The following is a 19,602-nucleotide window of genomic DNA, read 5'->3' as shown; positions in this document are numbered from 1 at the left end:
GTGACAGTTGCGGTGAAAGTGTGAAATAAACTAAAAATATATATAATATAAGTTAAAGAAATAGAAGACTCTTGGGTCTTTATTTTCGGCAAGGCAAAGTGTGTGTTTGTATTCCGCTTCTGCGTTTGGAGCTGCGTTTTGTTCTTTTATTTTTTTTATTTTTTTATTTTTTGGTTTTCATGCGTTTTGGAGTGTTGCAGTTACTGTTCAATGAACAGTAATCGTAAATGTTGACTTCCTGCAGTGAATAGTGCAAATATGCATTGTTTACGGACCTACAAATTTCATTTTTTATTAATTTTTTCATTAAAAATGGATCCCACAGCACTATTCACACATTTAAAAATTATTTTGCTACAGTGTTTTCTGTTTTCAGTTTCAGCAAAATAAGTTTTATCCAAACACACCCAAAGAGAAAAAGACAAAGAGAAAGAGGGAAAGAAAGAACTGAAGCAGAGAATGAGAGAAATACTTTCTGTGACTGCCGGCTGGTACTGGTAGGCTGGTATGCTGGGATCAACAAAGAAAAATTTTAAGCTAGAGGGGCTGATTGAGTTGATGGAAAAAGATCAAAAATAAAGATGAAGATGAAGAAAAGAAAGGTAAGGCCGTAAGAATATAGATGGACAGGCAGAAAGATAGAGAGATGAGAGGTTTTTGTTTTGTTTTTGATATTTATAATCCCTATTTTAGCATATTTTAAGACAATTGCGTTATATTATTAATGAATTTGTCTGCTATTAATTTTAATTTTAGCATATTTCAAGAATGGATTAATACATTTGTCTCCTAAAATTTAATTGTGTTAGTTGAATTTTGACTTTTTTTCCTTTTTAATATTTTACATTTTAGGATACAATGAGGCCTTTTTAATGCATTTTATTGACCAATAAAAATACTTAAAAAAATTTTAACTAAAATATATAAATAAATATATTATATATAAAATTTTTTTTTTACAAGTGGGGCCTTCTTTTATTTGGGAGCCTTAGACGGTTGCATCTCTTGCATCTACTGTTGAGCCGGCCCTGAATAGGAATAGGTTCCTTTTTTTCTTATCAAATGTCCCTATAATCGCTAATTTTTTTTTTTTTTTTTAAATGTCCCTATAATCGCTCAAGTCCTCGTAGTCAATGAGTACTAGGGGAAAGTAAAGCATGTAATAAATGGACATAAAGGATTACATAGGGGAAAAGTGTATGTCATAAAATTCTCACCCCACAGGGGAAAAGTAACATGACATATGGGTCCATGAGAGAATCTCCATCAGGATGTAAACTAACCATCTATTTTACACAGAAAAAGTTATTTTTTTTACTTTTTATTTATTTTACACATTCATTTTTACAAAACATGCACATTAGTCCATCTATTATACACTATATTTTATATAAATAATATTTTTATATTCTTTTTTTAATATTATTTTACACATCCATTAACCTATTCTTCTTCTTCTTTCTTTTTCTTTCTTTTTCCTTGTCTCTGCCATTTCCTCTTTCATTTCTTCCTCTTTCTCTCACGGTCAAAACCCAGAAGCACCATCACAAGCACTCCATCAACACCATAACCCATCACAAGCACCACAACGTCTCTCCAATCTAGAAGCACTGATCAAAACCCACATCACCGATCAACCATCAAAACCCACATCAACGATCAAACATTCAAACCCACATCACCCCCAAAGAAAAAAAAAAAAAAAACAATGAGAATCTTATATCTATGCTCTTCTTCAGTCCACGGGACACCTCTCCTCCTTTGTGTCTCTTTAGACTTGGACCCAAAATCCATTGAGTCAAACTCATCCTCGTAACTCGGCAACACAACTCGAAGAGCTTGTCCTGGATACGAGACCAGGACGAGGCACCCTCTGTGATGATTTGTTTGTGTGTTTGTGTTTGTGTCTATTTGAGGAAAAACAAGATGAGGATTGAGGAGAGAAGTCAGTTTGTTTTGCACAAAGAAGAGAGAGAGAGAAAAAATGTGCCAAATGAGAAATTAGTAAAATATGGTATACATGAGCTACAGTAGCCGTGCATATATGCACGGTTACTGTAGCAAATGTGTAAATATGCACAATTTTAGAAGGACTGATGTGGAAGATTTTTGAGGTAAAATGTGTAAAAGTGATTGCTTTTTGTATTTTGCAAATGTTTACATTCACTGATGTGGATGCTCTGAGGCATCTTTATTATCTAATCAATGGATTAGTTGTTGTTGTTGTTGTTGTTGTTTTTTTTTTTTTTTTTTTTTTTTTTTTTTTTGAGAGAATTTCAACCTATGCTGTTTGCTCTTTGATGATAGCTTTTTATTATAAGACCAAGACACTTATCGGTTTTTTGTGTAGGCGGGGATTGAACCTCATATCACTCTTATTCAACCATCAAAGACTTTACCAATTGAGCTAAATGGATTAGGTGAATAGGTGTGAATAAGAAACCATTGGTTTATTTATGTTATTAATCCATAATTAATCTTCAGGACACATAATGATCATGGTGGTGTATGGTCAATTGAAGTTTCAATATAAATTAGTAGTGTGGCATGTGAGAATTCAGGAAAATCTACAGCATTCCATGTGGATCATGGGTCACCGTCTAGGCGTCTATTACACGGTTTGATTAATAAAGATGATCAGACTGACCACACATCTTGGATGTAAAATTTTTCCATTCCCAAATATGGAATGTGTTTTGTCATTTTTGTAAAAAATGAGAGCTATTTTGCATTTTTAGCTCTCTGGATGGATGGGAATGCTCAATTAGATAGTGATCAATAAAAATAAAAAGATGTCAGGGTGAGATTCAAACATGGGTACATCCCAAAAATAGAAAATGAAAAAAAAAAAAAAAAATTCACTCTTGGGTTTCAAAAAGCGACCAACAAAAATAATTTCCCTTGAACACAACCATTGTACAATCAACTAGCTCGCTCAATATTTACTGCCTTTCTCTCTCTTCTCTGCCGGTCAGTTTCTCCTCTCTCTTCTTTTTATCGTGTAAATAGTGATTTAGTTAGTTTTTAAAGGTCATGTGCTTCTCACATGCCCATATTTCGTTAGTGTTTTAACGTGAAACTAACTGGAGTATTGATTTGGCAAGTGTATATAGTTTAAGGAGTAAATTGGCCAATAAAAAAGTTTAGAAAGTGTCTTAGCCACTAGTTCAAAGTTTAGAGAGTGTATGAGATTTTTCCCAAATTATTTCACATAAAATTGCAAAGTATGATAAAAAGTCACAATCAAAAGGCAAAAGCACATTTACTAAAATACTAATATAATGGTTGTTAGGTTTTTGGAAAATCTTTGCAAAACTTACATAACCGATGATATAAAAAGGCAGAATCAAAAGATACCTTTGGAAAATCTTGGCAAACTTGACTTGCGGTCTTGCACTATCAACTTTAGACTTTGCAGAGTCTTTTAAGTAACTATACTTTGAAATCTCCCCTTCCAAGTGGAGATTCGAGATTAATTACTTGATCAAAAAGCAAAAGCACATTCACTAAATTACAAACATAATGGTTGTTAGGTTTTCGGAAAATCTTTGCAAAAGCTTACCCAGCCAATGAAATAAAAAGACAAAATCAAAAGATGCTTTTGGAAAATCTTGCCAAACTTTTTTTAGAGGGAAAAATCTTGGCAAACTTGACTTGCGGTCCTGAATTATCAACTTTAGACTCTGCAATATCTCACCAAAAAAAAAAAAAAAAAAAAAGTTGCTTGGTGAGATTCACACATGGGTTCATCCCCCCCCCCCCCCCCCAAAAAAATAAAATAAAATAAATCACACATAAGTTCCAACTTCAACCAATCATTCAATAGCAACCAGCAAAAATAGATTCACAAAGGATGCGAATGCTCTAAGTATTTTTGTTCATTAATGTTGACGTTTCAAATGAATATTTATTCTCTAAAGTTTCAAAAATGCCTTCTATTTAATCATTTCAATTAGTTCTGTTATTTTTCTTGTGTATGTGGCATTGTGGCTAATGGAACAATATTGAAACAACCTATTTTCAATAAAATTTATTTATTTATTTATTAAAATACACTATAACCGCATCCAACTCGAACCCATATTTAAGGGCCAATTTCAGTCACCCAATTTGAGTCTTTAAGTAATTATATTTTGAAATCTCTCCCCCCAAGTAGAGATTTGAGATCAATTGCTTGATCCTACTAATTTTTTTAATAAATATTTCTTTTCCCGCTATAAATGGAAGCTACTTTACCTATTATTAGAGTAGAAAGTCCTAAGTACGATCCTTAACTTTACTCTACTCCTAAATTAAAATATTAAAAATTTCATGTATTGGTCAGACAAAATGGGCTTTTGCCCTTTTCGGGCAAATTAATTAGCTTTATACCCCATTTTCCAAACTAAGTAGGGAAATGCCTCTCTTTTAAAACTCGATTTATGATAAATCAAGTTAGGCTTTATAATGACGTTTCAAGGAGCCTATAGTGACGTTTTTTAAGACCTATAGTGACGTTTTTTAACTCGACTTCAATGAAATCGAGTTATAGGTAAAAAAATTGCCTATAACTCGATTTCATTGAAGTTGAGTTAAAAAACGTCACTATAGGCTCATTAAAACGCCACAATAGGGTTTCAGAATTTTTTTTTTCTAACTCGATTTATCACGAATTGAGTTTTAAAAGAGGGGCATTTCCCTATTTAGTTTGGGAAAGGGGGTATAAAGCTAATTAATTTGCCCGAAAAGGACAAAAGCCCATTTTGTCCTGTATTGGTCTCTACTTATTAAGTGCGAGTTTAGGTCTACACATAAGCTGGAGTGTTAGAGCTAAGTTTAAATAATTAAATTTATTATTTCGTAACAATTTAAGTTTTTGAGACAATTAATAATTTAACAACTACTACCTAACCCAATTTCTTTAATGTTTTGTAGCGAGGCATGTGAGTATTTAGGAAAAGGGAGATGGAGAGGAAGATGGAGATATTGTGTGCTTATATTTGTTGTGACTTGATGTAAAGAGTGTGGATGGAGAAAAAAAGAAAAATGTGAAGCAATAAAAGAAAAGGCCACCACTACACAGGTTTGGTGCAGTGATCACTCCACAAGTAAATACTTGTAGGGTATGGGGGGTAAGGGTTGGGCTTCAAGCCTCTAGAAGGAAGGTTCACACATATATACTTAAATTATGCTAGAATAAAATTTCTATCATGTATAAAAAGAAAAAAAGAAAAAGGAAAGGCCATTCGGCCGTTTGTTGCAAAGAGAGAAGAGTGAAGAGGATTAGGAATTTAAAATAATTATATTAAGGGTCTGTTTGGATAACACTTATTTTGCTAAAAATTGAAAATAGAAAGTTGAAAATATTGTAGTAAAATAATTTTTAAATGTCTAAATAGTATCGTAGAATCCATTTTTAATGAAAAAGTTGCTGAAAAAAGAGGTTTGTAAGCTCCGTAAACAGTGCACGAGATCCATTGGAAGTGTGTTTCAGTGTTGAAACGCGCTTCCAAAAAAAAAAAAAAAATGTAGACACACAGATAGTGTTTTTCAGCACTATCCAAATGCACACTAAGTGTATGGTTGGACAGCTGCCACGTCCAGCGTTTTTTGTGAATCTTATGTACTGTTTACGGGACCTACTTTAAAAAAAAAAAACAAGTTTAAAACTAGACCTCATAGTACTATTCACATATTTAAAAAATTATTTTGTTACAGTATTTTTTGTTTTTAGTAATAAAAAGTATCCAAATAGACTTTAAAAGTCTTATAATTTAGTTGTATTATCTGCTCATCTTTACGAGAGCTATGGTTCGAATAATTTTTTTTTTTTTTTTTTTTTTTTTTTTTTTTTGGCAACTATCAAATTTTAACAATAAAAAAGATGTTGGGTGTGTGGCACACGGGGGTTCCAGCCACACTTGGATTGAACTTATTTTTGCTGAAACTGAAAACTGAAAATATTGTAGCAAAATAATTTTTAAATGTGTGAATAGTACTGTGGGACCCATTTTTAATATATTTAAATGTGTGAACAGTGCTGTTACAGTGCGTAAACAGTGATTTTTGTCTCTACACAATAAATTCATGTGATTTTACTGTTTATGTGCTGAAAAAAAAAAAAAAAAAACGCTAAATGCAGACGCGCAAAACGCGCAATCCAAAGGATACTTTAAAGTTTTCAAGCCAACCATCTGCAACCATGTCTCTTGATCAGACTTCAGTGTGTGGGACACGCTGAAGGGTCTGGAAACGTGTATTTTGGGCTCATCCGAGTACGGACGCTGCACTTCCAAATCCTTAATTGTTAAAACTTAATACACCAAATAAACACACCTTTGGTTTAATATAAAGGGGGCAAAACTATAGCATTCCACGTGGATCATGGGTTCACGGTCCGATTAATTGAAGATGATCAGACCGACTATAATCCCCAAAATTCTCGCACCAAATATCTTCTCTTCCGCTATCGTTATAAATTTGCCACTTCTTGAGATTCTAGACACAGCCAAATTAGCCTTCCCTCACAATACACACTTGTACCAACTGCCTCTTCAACCATATTGCAGATGGGGCTTTCCCAGTGGAGTTCTTGAGATTCTATACACAGCCAAATTAGCCTTCCCTCACAATACACACTTGTACCAACTGCCTCTTCAACCATATTGCAGATGGGGCTTTCCCAGTGGAGTTCTTGAGAATCTATATACAGCCAAATTAGCCTTCCCTCACAATACACACTTGTACCAACTGCCTCTTCAACCATATTGCAGATGGGACTTTCCCAGTGGAGTTCTTGAGAATCTATATACAGCCAAATTAGCCTTCCCTCACAATACACACTTGTACCAACTGCCTCTTCAACCATATTGCAGATGGGGCTTTCCCAGTGGAGTTCTTGAGAATCTATATACAGCCAAATTAGCCTTCCCTCACAATACACACTTGTACCAACTGCCTCTTCAACCATATTGCAGATGGGACTTTCCCAGTGGAGTTCTTGAGAATCTATATACAGCCAAATTAGCCTTCCCTCACAATACACACTTGTACCAACTGCCTCTTCAACCATATTGCAGATGGGGCTTTCCCAATGGAGTTCATCTCCACCGTCCTCTTCTTTTTTCATGCACGCTTTTATCCTTCTCTGGTGGTGTGGCTTGTTAGTCACCTCTGTTGTTGGCGGGAATAATGAGACCGACCGGTTGGCGTTGCTTGAGTTCAAAGCCAAGATCACTCATGATCCTCTCCAGGTTTTGAGCTCCTGGAATGATAGCTTCCACTTTTGTCAATGGCGAGGGGTTACCTGTGGTCATCGACATCAAAGGGTCATTAAGTTGAAACTGCAATCTTCGGAACTGGTAGGCTCTATATCACCACATGTTGGTAATTTAAGTTTTTTGAAGATTCTATCACTCGCAAACAATAGCTTTCATTATGAAATTCCTTCAGAAATTGACCGTTTACGCAGATTGCAATTCCTACAAATGTACAATAACACACTTAGCGGCAAAATTCCAAGAAATTTATCCCATTGGACCGACCTCATATTCATTAATTTCGGTCACAACCTTTTGGATGGGGAAATCCCTACAACTCTTGGCACTTTCTCAAAACTCCAATACATTAATTTTGAAAAAAATAATTTGACAGGAAGTATCCCACCTTCTTTCGGCAACTTATCCTCTCTAGACGTGTTTGCTGCAGCTGGTAATAACTTGGGTGGGAGTATCCCTACTTCTTTTGGCCAATTGACAGAACTTACATTTTTTGGTGTCAGTTCAAATAGGTTATCTGGAAGAATTCCTCCCTCCATCTTCAATTTGTCTTCGTTAATTGTGTTTAATGTAGGAAACAACCAAATCCAAGGGCATCTTCCGTTGGATATAGGTATCACCCTACCTAATATCGAAAGACTTTCCATTTTCTTAAACCAATTTACTGGACCTATCCCTATTTCAATATCTAATGCCTCGAATCTAGAGAATCTTGATCTTAACTACAATAAACTAAGAGGAAGAGTTCCTTCTTTCGAGACGTTATATAGAGTTTCACATTTGGCCATGGCTTCTAACAAGCTTGGAAATGGAGGGACAAATGACTTGAGTTTTCTTTGTTCTTTGATAAATTCTACATATCTAACCATTTTAGAGATAGGCGACAATAACTTTGGGGGAGAGTTGCCCAAGTGCATTGCCAATTTCTCAACTACTCTCAAGTTTCTGCGTCTAAATACGAATAATATATCTGGAAACATTCCTACTGGAATAGAAAATTTGACCAATTTGGAGTTACTAGATATGGGGTATAATAAATTATCAAGTCATATTCCTTTTGAAATTGGAAAGCTTCATAAGTTACAAATTTTGGATTTATCTGCAAACAATATCTTTGGGAACATTCCATCTTCTCTTGGAAATTTAACTATTTTGATAACTTTGTATTTACACGATAATAATCTTCAAGGAAGCATCCCCCTAAGTCTAGTCAAGTGTGAAAATGTAGTTCATTTGGATCTTTCTAAAAACAATCTCAATGGTACCATATCATATCAAGTAATTGGTCTCTCATTCTCATCAATTTCTCTAGACTTGTCAGCCAACAAATTTACTGGTGTCCTTCCTACAGAAGTAGAAAATTTAAAAAATTTAGAACACTTGGATATTTCTGAAAACATGTTGTTTGGAAAAATTCCAACAAGTCTTGGTAGCTGTGTAAAACTAGAATATCTAGCCATGAGAAGCAACTTCTTTCAAGGGGTCATTCCTTCATCTTTGGAATCATTAAGGGGCCTTCAACTTTTAGATCTTTCTAAAAACAATTTCTCTGGCAATATTCCAAAATTTTTTGAGAGCTTTATCTTCTTGAAGTTAATGAATTTGTCTTATAACAATTTCGAAGGGGAGGTACCAACAAATGGAGTTTTCAAGAACACAAGTGCAATTGTGATTAAGGGGAACGGTAAGCTTTGTGGAGGCATGCCTAAGTTTCATCTTCCTGTATGTAAATACAATAAATCCAAGAAGAGGAAGTTGACTCCTTCCTTGAAGCTAATAATCTCTATATTATCTGGCCTTCTTGGAGTAACTTTGGTAATGTTATTTTTACTTCTCTGCACTTTGAAAAGAAAAAGAAGAGAAAGTATTTTAAGTAATTCAGGAAATTTGCTTTTGAATGTATCTTACCATAGTCTCCTAAAAGCTACAGATGCATTCTCCACCACTAATTTAATTGGTGTGGGTAGCTTTGGATCTGTATATAGAGGAATTCTTGATCATGACAGACGTAAAGTTGCTGTCAAGGTGCTCAACCTTTTGCAGCATGGAGCTTCAAAAAGTTTTATTGCTGAATGTGAGGCTTTGAGAAATATCAGACATCGGAATCTAGTGATGGTACTCACAGCATGTTCAGGTGTTGACTATCAAGGTCATGATTTCAAAGCATTGGTATATGAGTTCATGACTAACGGCAACCTAGATGGGTGGTTGCATCCAGTTTCAAGAAGAAATGAGGTTCCTGAAGAACAAACACATTTGAATTTTCTTCAAAGACTGAATATTGCTATTGATGTTGCAAATGCATTGGAATATCTTCATCATCATTGCCATTCACCAATTGTTCATTGTGACCTCAAGCCTAGCAATGTTCTTCTTGATGATGAAATGACTGGACATGTTGGTGATTTTGGCTTAGCAAGGTTCCTTCGTGAGGCCACCCAAGAGTGTTTCACTAATCAATCAAGCTCTATTGGATTAAAAGGAACAGTTGGTTATGCTCCTCCAGGTGAATATCTTTTCCATTTTTGAACAGTAAATACTTTTCTTTTCATAATATTTTTTATTGTGCAAATTTCAAGCATGAAAATAACTTAAGGAATCCTTTTAGACGATGGAGCATGTCCTATAAAAAGTTCTACATGTCATAATTTTTTTTTCATTTTATATGCCGATAGAAATATCTTTCAAAGTTGTGCTATTATATTATTATTATTATTATTTTAATATGAAACTACATCAATCATATTCTAAATGCTATGTGCAATTGCAGAATATGGTATGGGAAATGAGGTGTCAACTTTTGGTGATATCTATAGTTATGGTATATTATTATTGGAGATGTTCACAGGGAAAAGGCCCACTGATAACATTTTCAAAGAAGACTTGAACCTTCATGATTTTGTTAGAGGAGCTTTGCCCGAACGAGTGATCAACATTGTGGATCCTATCATTCTTTTGGAAAGAGAAGATATGGAAACTAGGACAAATGACACTCACATTCAAAATCAAATAGGATGTCCCAAAATTTTGGAGTGCTTGATTTTGATATTTGGAATTGGAGTTTCTTGTTCTATGGAATCTCCAAGAGAAAGGATGAACATTAGTGATGTTGTAGCTCAGTTGCATTTGATTAGAGACAAGCTCCTCAGAACAAGAAGACGCCGAGAAAGACTTCAATTTACAGGTAAATTGTTCATGACATAGTACTTGTTGCTCTTAACACCCCCTCCAAACCTTTATGGAGGGAGGGGGATCATATATCCAACACAATGCTATGTGCTTGTCACGGTACTTTCTTTTGTTCTAGCGAAATCGATAATATTGAATGCTATGTGAAATTTGAATACATGATGGTACTATTCATATGATTAAGATTCATCTAATATGTTTTCTATGATTCAAAATATGCTCTTCTTTGTCCCGTCCCCCCTCAAAATGTTTGTTGTAAAATACATAAACGAAAATGACATTTAAGCTATTTTCGATTTGGTGATTTCTACCATTAGTGATTATTGGTATTGTACTTACACTTAGTACTTTTTATAGAGATGCGTTTGATGACTTTGATGTAGACATAGGCTTGAATTACTCTAAGTATGGAATTTTAATGGGTAAGAAGTTTAACTAATTTACTGAGAATTATTTAGTTGTTTATAATCTTATCTATCTCTCAAGTATCAGGATAACCATTTCCATAAAACATTTTAACCTTTTTGCATTACTATGAATCCCCTTTACTATTTTAAAAACCAAAACTTCTTATACATAGAAATGATTTCCCTTAAGTCAATGATTTAGAGAGATAATTGTCCTCCTTGAATGCAGGTACAGAGGGCTAGTGACCCTATTGGAAGGCATCATGACGTAATGAGGTTTTGATTTTGTATAATGTTGGAACAGAATAATCAGATTTGTAGCACCTCCTTTTGTTTCTTTTAACACTCACTTATTAGTTTATCTTGTATTTGTCATAGTTTTGTTTGTTTGTTTTTTTTTTTAATATCCATGGAATAATTTGTGGCTGTAACATTACTTTTAAAAAATGATCGAGACTCTGTGGATGTAGGCTTTTATGGCTGAACCACGTTAAAATTGTTGTCTTCCTTCTTTTGTTTGCCTTCATTTTTCACAAAGGAATTTTACAGTTTCGAGCCTTGGATAGCACCAGTAGCCAACAAGGCTTCTAGTTTGGTAGTTACTAGTTCCTTTGTCACTGCGAATTATTAGCACTATAAAGATGTTTGTCACCCATAATTTGATGATTATCTACAAGATAAAGCAATTTGTACTTCAAGATCATACCATTAAGGTTGGTGCTTATTGCCAAGCACCGAATAGTTTCTTATAGATCTTATAATGAAAGTCCTTTTATGTTGATAGGAATTTTTTTCCAAATAATATCTTTTGAAGTTAATTTACTTGAAATAATTAAAGATGGTCTATTTCATAGTTAATTTAGATTTTATTTTAGGAATTTAACTATATACAAACTATAACGTTTTTTTAAATTTTAAATAATGCAATACTAAATATATTTTTAAATTTGTAATATTTAATCTTAATGAAGAATTTGATCAATTTCCAATTCAAGAAATACTCAAATTATGTTCAGAAGTGAGAAGAATGTATATAAATAAAACATCTTTGCATTTCTTGAATTTAAAACTTAGAAAAGATATAGAAAAAACTATCAATGTCTTGACACTTGATAGGCTTCTTTTTGTTCAACTTGAAAACTCTAACCCATCACGTACATCCCCTGCTTTGGGCCTTGGTTGAGGATGATGATGGTTGGTTCCCCTATATTGTTCCTAATAAATTATTATCCTTATTTGCGAAAGCAGTTACATGCATACCAAATATGAATTCATAATCATTTTTGGTGTGGTTTAGAAGCATATCCTTTACATGAAAAGTGAAGGAAAAAAAAGACTGTTTATTTCTCATAATTAAAATTTCAGATTTCTATTGGTTCGTATCAAATTCTTGTAATGAAATAAAAATTGAGGATTTTTCCATAAAATAGGTTTAAGGCTTGTAGAATAAATGGTCACACATTTGGCAATTTCACTAAAAGTATTAAGGGAAATCTTATATTTTAAAACAGCTTAAAGGCTAAAGTTAATAAAAACTATTAATTGACATAATTTTTTTTCTTTTCAAAGTGACACATAATGATCCCTAATTTTAAAAGATAATGGTGGCACTAATAATAATAAAAATAAAACAACATTGACCATTGATTGAATTGATTGTGTTCATGTATGAAAATACAAAACATTGTAATATTTTATATTTTTTGTTTAAATCTTTAACCATTGGTTACCAAACAGTGTTAATAACATTGATCAGTAATATAGTATAATATAATGAACTATGAACTTACAGTTTAAATTAAAGACATTCTTTCCTAAAAGAAAAATGAGACTAGGCAAAAAGGCCCGCAAAAAGGCCCACAAAAAGAGCAACAAATAACTGACTTTAAACAAATTGACTACACGGTAAATCCCCCTAACCAAACATCCATGTATCCCAAAATAATAATAATAATAATAATAATGGACACGTTAGTATTCAAATTTATTACATCAATTCAAATAATTGGTGAATTTTATCACTGAAGTTTGTTTCATTATTTAATTAATTAATTTTTACGGAAAGTTGTTTTCATGATTAGTATCATGGTGTCTTTATTATTATTGTTTTATTTTGTGAACATTTATAGTTTTGAGTCACTATGTCATAAAAATAAAATTCACTGTTTATTAGCATCTTCTGTTATATTTAATGAACATATCTAGAATTTAAATCTTTCCTATGTTGTAACTATCAAAAAAAAAAAAAAAAAAAATCCACTGTACAAGTAATTAAGTAAAATCAAATTTATATACGTACTAAGCATGCTTCAAGTCGTAAGCCATTATTTTTTAGGGGAAAATAATAATAAATTTTTTAGTTAGGATTTTGTCTTGGTCCTTTTGGAAGATGTAAGGGGGTTCGTAAATAAAAAAAGAAAAAAAAAATGTAACGGGTTGGGTTTTCAAGAGATTGGGCCTCTCTTAGAAAAGTTAATGGGTTTCTTATTCAAAACCTAGCCTAAGTCCTGATGGACCTCCATTCTGTTTGACCGCCCATCTAGCCCATAAAAAATCCTTACTAGTTTTTAGTTAGTATCAAAATCTTTTTTCTTTTTCTTTTTTTCCTTTCACAAAGATCCATCTAACAATATACAACCTGATGGTGGAAAAAATCGATCATGTTTCAAGTTAATACCACCTCATTTGGATGTAGTGGATGAGATATTAAATATGAATTTGTTATTCTTGAAATAAATTTTTATCCCTGCAACAAGGGTAGAACTACATTTAAGGGTGTGAGGGCCATCCCCCTCCAAATTTTTTTAAAATTCCTTTATAATATTTGTAACTATTAATAATTTTTTAAGTTATAGCTTATAAAAATAGGAATTGGCCCCTCAAGGAAAAATACTTAATTCTGCCACTGCTTGCTGACAATAATCAATTTGAGCATTGATATCTTTCCTGCTATGTTAGAATTTCTTCATAGGAAATTTTGGAATATCGTTGGCAATGAATATATATTTTTTTTTTTCAAAATTTTTTAAATATTTATAACTATTAAACATTTTTTAAGATATAACTTTTAAAAATAGGAGTTGTCCCCTCAAGCAAAAATTATTGATTTCACCCCTACGTGTCGATAATAATCAATTGGAGCATTGATATATTTCCTCCCATGTTTGAAATTTCTTCCCAAGAATATCAATGGATTTGAATATCGTAGGCAATGAAAATGTAGAACAATCAATGTGGGATTTGAGAAACCCTTCAATCATGATGAAGTGCACGGTTGCAGCTAGAAGTCCAGCCCACATGGAATTCTATTTCAAGGTGAAATAGGTGAAGTTGGCTTGCATGAATAAAACTCCTATTCCCAATTATACTAGAAGTGTCAGGTGATGGCAGGTACTAATAATATCTTCTCTCTAGAGAGGAAGAGGCAAAGTTAGTCCGTAGTAACAAGAAAGTGAAGAACGTCAGCCACGCTGAGTTCGACGGCCAAATGAATGAAGATTAAGCCTTTCTAGCAGGCATGCGTAACATCACTAGGCACCCATTGTCCTTCAAGGATAGATTGGTGGGTGAACTACCCGGCGCATATTCTCAAGCTTTCAACTTTACTGAATGCATGGATGCAGAGGAGGAGTCAGATTCAGAAACAACGGATCTTCGTGAGGGTCTCATCGCCGTCAAGTTCTCCAAAGACCAAAAACGTCGATTCCGATCCCCTTGGAGTAAAGCTCTCATTGTGAAAGTGTTTGGCAGGTCAGTGGGGTTTTCTTTTCTTCATTCTAGGCTTATGTCCTTATGGAAACCAGTTGGAAAAATCGATTGCGTGGGGTTGGGGAATGAGTTTGTCTTAGTCCGTTTTGCAATAAAAGAAGACTGTGAGGCTGTTCTTAGGAATGGACCTTGGTTCATTGGAGGAAATTTCTTATCCATTAGACCTTGGGTTCCAGATTTTAATCCTTCGAGGCTAGCATAGCTTCGGTAGCAGTCTGGGTGAGATTGACTGAGCTGCCTATCGAGTATTATAATGTTAAAGCCCTTCAGATCATTGGGAATGCGATTGGCAGAGTTCTAAATATAGATACTCATACTGCTAATGAATCAAGAGGCAGGTTTGCTCGCCTATGTATACAGGTTGACATTGAAAAACCGTTGATTACTGCGCTTCTCATTGGTGGTAGAGAGAAGCACATTAGTTATGAAGGTATACAACGGCTGTGCTTTTCTTGTGGAAGAATAGGCCACCGTCGTGAAAGCTGTCCGTATGCGGTGCGGAATGACCAGGCAAGGAAGACGGAGGTGGGGGAAAATCCCCCGGAGCAGGGAAACAGAGAGGGTAGTGGACACTTGGATGCCAGCTCAGGTACGAATTCGGTTAAGCCCATGGAGGCAGGGATGTGTGTAGGTGCACAAGATTTGTGTGAAGATACGTCAAAGTACACCTCCAATGATGTGTACGGCCCCTGGGTTGTAGTGACACAGAAAAAAGGTGGGAACAAAACGACAAGGAAGGATGGTCCCATGGATCAGAAGACAGTTAAGCATATGGGCTCACCAAAGAATGTGGACAGTGAAACTTTTAAGCGGGAAGGGAAGAGGAAGATCCTATTGGATCATAGTCATAAAGAGGCCCATATGCAAAATGTGGTCCAATCAATTGCAACAGGGCCGAAAACTTGGACTCAACGTTCTATCAAGGAGAGTAATGCGCTTAAGACCTCAGGTTCAATGTTCAGCCCTTCAGTAAAGGGCAAAAAAGGGATTGCAAGAGGCAGGGCGTCTTTATCCTTGCCAAAAGGTGCGACCAGCAATACTTCTTTGAAGGACAACTCTGTTACAGACACATCCTCCTTTCTAAAACACGGTGGTTGTAGCTCAGACCCAATGTTTACCTTCAATTCTTCAGTGGATCGGTCTCAATAGGAGGCAAACTGCTATAGAGGGCAAGATATTAAGGAATAGCAGAAATTTCGAGGGAATGAGATGAGCATGGAAAGAAGAGAGGCAGGTGCTCACATAACGTGTAGCTTGCCAAGTTCAAGTGAGCTAGGAGGGGATATAAGGGCTTTAGAGGTGCCAGAGGAGGATATTCCGCAAGCTAAGGTTAAGGAGAGACCGGATGGAGAAGGTGGAGCAAGTGACCAAATGGAGCTTGAGGAAGGAGAAGCAGCTAAGCGTGCTGATTGAAAATGGTTTTTTCTTTCCTTTTATTTTTAATAATGAATATAGTAGTTTGGAATTGTAGGGGTGCTCTGAAGCCCAATTTTCAGAATTATGTGCAGGAGATTGTTCGGTGTAATGATCCGACTTTGTTGGTGGTTATGGAGACCCGCGTTGGGGGTGATAGAGCTCGTGTTGTTATTGATCAGCTTCCATTTGATGGTGTAAGTATTACTGAAACAATTGGCCGGAAAGGTGGGCTGTGGCTTCTCTGGTATTCAGATAGAGTGGAGGTGACTATGCTAGCAAGTTCTGAGCAAGAAATTCATGCTACAGTCAAGGTTAGTGCCTCTGACTCCCAATGGCTATTCTCAGCTGTCTATGCTAGTCCTAGGAGTGCGGAAAGGCGTATTTTGTGGAATAATTTGTCGAATGTAGCTGAGTTGCATAATATGCCGTGGGTTATTGCAGGGGACTTTAATGAACCTCTCTCTGGAGATGATAAGTTTGGGGGAAGAGAGGTTAGTACGAGTAGGTCTCTTTTGTTTAAAGAATGTTTGGACAATTGTAATATGGTGGATTTAGGTTTCTTTGGTCCAAGGTTCACATGGACTAATCGGAGAGAAGTCCAGAACCTCATTCAAGAGAGAATCGACAGGTTTTTTGCTAACCTGGATTGGTGTGTCCTTTTTCCTGAAGCTAGAGTAACACATCTCACTAGATGTCACTCAGATCATTGACCGGTCCTTCTTGAAACTAAACCACAGAATAGGGTGCGTCTAAACCGCCCTTTCAAGTTTCAAAAGTTCTGGCTGGCAGATAGATCGTTCCCCAGGTAGTTGATCAGGCCTGGAATCAGATGTCTCATCTTCAGGAGGCGCTTGATAAGTTTGTGATTAAGGCTAAGGAGTGGAATAGGGATCAATTTGGTAATATCTTTTTCAAGAAAAACCGAATTCATGCTCGGCTAAATGGTGTGCAGAGGGCTATGGCCATTCGGCCTTCAAGCTCCCTTTTAGAGCTTGAAAATTATCTTATTAGGGAGCTAGAGACTATTTTGAACCAAGAGCAAGAGCTGTGGGCCCTCAAGTCTCGAGTGAATTGGATGGTCCAAGGGGATCGAAATACTGCATTTTATCACGTTTCAACATTAGTTAGAAGGAATAGAAATCGCATTACTGCTATTAAAAACAATGTGGGTGATTGGATTAACGAAGAAGAGGAGGTGATGCGGTTTATCCGGAACGGTTTTTGTGATATCTACTCAACTTCTCATTCCTATTCTCTTAGAGATTCAAGTCAAGACATAAGGAGACAAGCTTGCCTGTCTAATGAGGAAAAGGATAGCTTGAGTCAGAGGGTTACAACTGAGGAGATAGAGGCTAGTCTGTGGTCTCTCAAAGCTAATAAAGCCCCTGGCCCAGATGGGCTGCATGCTGATTTTTTTCAACATTTCTGGCTAGTGGTTGGGGATTCTGTTATTCAGGAAGTTAAGAACATTTTTGATACGAAAATTATGCTGGAGTACCTAAATAGGACCCACATAGTTCTCATTCCAAAAATTCAAGGACCTGAAACTTTGGGGAATTATAGGCCAATTAGCCTGTGTAATACAGTGTACAAAATTGTTACGAAGATTATTGTAGCTCGGTTAAGATCGTATCTAGAGAATCTGGTGTCTCCTCTTCAAACGACTTTTGTCCCTGGTAGGAAAGGGATCGACAATGCTGTAACTGTTCAAGAGCTAATTCATTCAATCAGCAAGAAAAAAGGAGGTACGGGGTATATGGCAGTGAAAATAGACCTGGAAAAGGCTTATGATAAACTTGAGTGGAGCTTTATCCGAGATGTGCTTGTGAAGATTAATCTGCCGCAGAACTTAATAGACCTCATTATGAGTTGTGTGAGTTCCAGCTCTTCTTCTATTATGTTTAATGGTGGGTGTCTTCAGCCATTTCTTCCTTCAAGGGGTATAAGGCAGGGAGACCCCTTATCTCCATATTTGTTCATTCTTTGTATGGAATTTCTGGGGCAGCTTATAGAAGAAAAATGTAGTCAGAAGCGTTGGGTTCCGGTAAAATCTTCCCAAGGTGGCATAGCCTTCTCTCACCTTATGTTTGCGGATGACATTGTTCTCTTTGCTAAGGCAGACCATATGAATTGCATAACTATTAGAGAGGTGCTAGATGATTTCTAGTAAAACAGGGCAAACCATTAGTGCAGCGAAATCTCGGGTCTATTTTTCTCCAAATGTGGGCGGAGATATAAGGGAGTCTTTTTGTGACACTCTTGGTTTTGCCTCCACTCCTAATCTCGGTAAGTATCTAGGAATTCTGATCAAGCACCCATGTGCAACATCTCAGGATTACAACTTCATTTTGGATAGAGTAAAGAACAAACTTGCAGGTTGGAAGGCTAACCTCCTTTCTCCAGCAAGCCGGGCTGTCCTCATCCAGGCTTCTTCCTTTACTATCCCTGCTTACGTGATGCAGTTCAGTCTTTTACCGAACCGGATTCTAGAAGGGATTGATCGGGTGAACAGGAATTTTTTGTGGGGTTCGACAGAATCAGTGAGGAAAGTTCACTAGGTTGGTTGGGGGAAAGTGACCCAACCAAAAAGCGAAGGTGGCCTTGGTCTGCAAAGTGCTAAGGGAAGGAACACATCGCTTCTAACAAAATTAAATTGGAGGTTCCATACGGAAGAGGAGAGTCTATGGGTGCGAGTTCTCAAAGCTAAGTATTGTTCGAATCGAAGAATTAACTCTAGGAACTCTAACATCCTGCCAAGGTCTCAAGTCTGGAGAGGGATGAATAAGGGGCGGATCTGTTTCAGCAGGGAGTTAGATGGGTGATTGGGAAAGATAGCAATCTTAGCTTTTGGTATGATGCTTGGTCTAAGAAGGGCTCTCTAAGGCAGCAACTTTATGGCCCTTTGCCTTTGGGGGTATCGGAGTGGAAGGTGAAGGATATAGCAACCCCTGGGGGATGGAGGTGGGACCTTATTCCTTTTGAGCTTCCTGCTTCCATTAAGCTGGAAATTCAAGCTATTCCTTATGCTTTAGCTTCTACTAGTAGAGATAAATTAATGTGGGTAGACTCGCCTCGCGGGGAGTTTAGTTTAAGCAGTGCATACAGGTTGGCTAATGGTTTGGGTCAAAGCTTAGATTTTGGCGGAAAATGGATTTGGAAGCTTCAAACCCTCCCAAAAATCCAATTTTTCCTCTGGAAGTGTGCCCATAATAGTATTGGAGTAAATGGGTGTTTAGCTGCCAGGGGTATGGAAGTGGATAAGTTCCAGTGGATAAGTTCCAATTTTTCCTCGTAGGGGTGGCAATTTTTATCCATACCCATGAACCCGCCCATTACCCACCTTATTTGGATAAGTTTTAACCCAACCCATTTAAGTATTTGGGTTAAATGGATAAAGACCCATTTGAATATTCAATTAGATGGGTCTAAATGGATAAATCCACTAACACCCACTAAACCCATCTAAAATTTAAAATTAAATAAACCCACCAAGAGCATCCTTATCAGCTCATGTAAAATCCTCTAAAATAGAAAAAGATGCAAGTTTTACACATTTTAGGCAAAAA

At 35.9% G+C, this 19,602-nt stretch overlaps 1 protein-coding gene across 2 annotated transcripts in view; it reads left to right on the top strand.

The window, feature by feature from the left end:
• The first annotated feature begins 6,451 nt into the window (after positions 1 to 6,451).
• LOC126723606 (probable LRR receptor-like serine/threonine-protein kinase At3g47570) overlaps positions 6,452 to 19,602 on the top strand; it is a 49,085-nt gene continuing 35,934 nt past the window's right edge. The window contains exons 1-3 of one of the 2 annotated variants that reach the window (XM_050427187.1): positions 6,452 to 9,762; positions 10,027 to 10,440; positions 11,082 to 11,366. In XM_050427187.1, coding sequence (XP_050283144.1) covers positions 7,059 to 9,762; positions 10,027 to 10,440; positions 11,082 to 11,095 — 3,132 coding nt within the window. In that variant the 5' untranslated portion in view covers positions 6,452 to 7,058 and the 3' untranslated portion in view covers positions 11,096 to 11,366. Of the gene's footprint in view, positions 9,763 to 10,026; positions 10,441 to 11,081; positions 11,367 to 19,602 lie in introns of those variants that run through there. The other variant, XM_050427186.1, reaches the window with a different exon arrangement.

Source organism: Quercus robur, chromosome 4 (assembly GCF_932294415.1).
Source record: "Quercus robur chromosome 4, dhQueRobu3.1, whole genome shotgun sequence".
NCBI lineage: Eukaryota > Viridiplantae > Streptophyta > Magnoliopsida > Fagales > Fagaceae > Quercus > Quercus robur.
This window is presented reverse-complemented; position numbering and strand designations above follow the sequence as displayed.